This window comes from Plectropomus leopardus, unplaced genomic scaffold, assembly GCF_008729295.1.
Source record: "Plectropomus leopardus isolate mb unplaced genomic scaffold, YSFRI_Pleo_2.0 unplaced_scaffold18901, whole genome shotgun sequence".
Lineage (NCBI taxonomy): Eukaryota > Metazoa > Chordata > Actinopteri > Perciformes > Serranidae > Plectropomus > Plectropomus leopardus.
Genome location: NW_024620388.1, coordinates 1 through 1,562, shown reverse-complemented (window position 1 = coordinate 1,562; position 1,562 = coordinate 1). Strand labels below are relative to the sequence as shown.

General features: G+C 50.8%; 1 protein-coding gene across 1 annotated transcript; it reads right to left on the bottom strand.

The window, feature by feature from the left end:
• Positions 1 to 16: 16 nt before the first annotated feature.
• On the bottom strand, positions 17 to 1,433 carry LOC121965174 (phosphatidylinositol 4,5-bisphosphate 3-kinase catalytic subunit alpha isoform-like; the record flags this gene model as incomplete). Its single annotated transcript, XM_042515333.1, has 6 exons — positions 17 to 102; positions 335 to 476; positions 581 to 690; positions 806 to 859; positions 961 to 1,089; positions 1,366 to 1,433. Coding segments are annotated over 6 exons (589 nt in total), but the record flags the coding sequence as incomplete, so codon positions are not given.
• Positions 1,434 to 1,562: the final 129 nt, after the last annotated feature.

Here is a 1,562-nt window from a genome sequence, read left to right as displayed (position 1 = left end):
AGTGAGTGTGTGTTACCTGGGGTTGGAGCAGGGGACCCTCTGGGTGTTGACGTTGTCACAGAGCGGCTCTCCGCCGTGATAGATCCCGGTCCTCACATAGATCTACAAACACACACAGATTTAAACCTCTACACACTCACATCAACACACCATCACACACTCATGTAGGAGACAACCTTGTGTCCAGTCTGCAAGCCAAGTCCAAGTCCACAAAGTGACCCAAAACAACCACAAAGACACTCAAAACAACCACAAAGAGACTCCAAACCACCAAAGAGAGACACAGAACGTCCACAGATGAACACACTCAGCTGAGGGACGCCCAGAGACGAACCTTGTCGATGTCCCTGATGTTGACGTTGACGTAGGTGGCGCAGAGCAGTCGGACCCTCAGCAGAGTGTTGAACGCCCACAGCGAGCGAGGAGGAGAACCGTCTCCTCCTCCTGGACATGGAGATGGCTGAGGTGTCCTCCGACTGAAACACAAACAGCACACATCTTCCATATGGACAGAGGACATCTGTACAAGCTCCTGATTGGCTGTGATAAGTGTGGGATGGGCTCTGATCGGCTGCTGTACCTGTATGACGGCGTGACAAAGCCGGAGGCAGGAAGCTGAGAGTAGAGACTGTCTTTGGAGACCAGCATCAGGTGAGGAAGACGACCCACTATGATACAGGACCGGATATACTGAAGACAGACAGACGGACAGTCGGTGGAGACAGAGAGTCAGGTGGAGACAGTCGGACAGGTTGGACTCAAGAGCTGAAAATGTGAATTTGTGTTTTCAAAGTGAAGCCGTTACCTTGTACTGACTAAGAGGATACTTCTCCAACAGGTACTCATCACAGCCACACACCTGAGGACAGACAGACAGGTGAGTCAGACACACAGAGAGATTGACAGACAGGTGAGTCAGACACAGAGAGACTGACATTAACGTGAGTCAGACTGGTGTACCTTTAGGATGTATTGTCCCTGGTACTCCTGGACACAGAGGCGGAGCTGCTGAGGGGACAGGTGCATCGATCGGCTCTTCTTCCTGATGGACTCTGCAATAAGCTGCTCAGGTAAATTGTCGTGACTCACCTGGACACAAACACCATAGTCATTACAGTTAGGGCTGGCTCAGACTTTCCTTTGATAAGGATCATAGTCAGGGCTGGCTCAGGCTGGCCTTGGACCAGCCCCTAGTTAAGTGTCACACTGCTGTGCTGAGCTTGACACCTACTATAGATGTGAGGAGCTAAAAGGCTAATGTCTTCTTTTACGACTTTGAGTCGATGTCCACATGTCCCCTCATCGTCCACACGTCTCCTCATCGTCCACACGTCCCCTAATCTTATCACAAATCAGCAGGTTTACCTTCAGGGTGTATTTCTGTTTGGAGTTGGATGGAGACACGATCACCCAGATGGTCACGATCAACCTCCCTGTAGACAGACAGGTAGAGAGAGAGAGGTAGAAAGAGGCCGACAGGTAGACAGAGACAGACAGGTAGAGAGACAGGCAAAGGGAGAATCAGGTAGAGAGAGACAGGTAGAGGAGGATTCAGGTAGAGT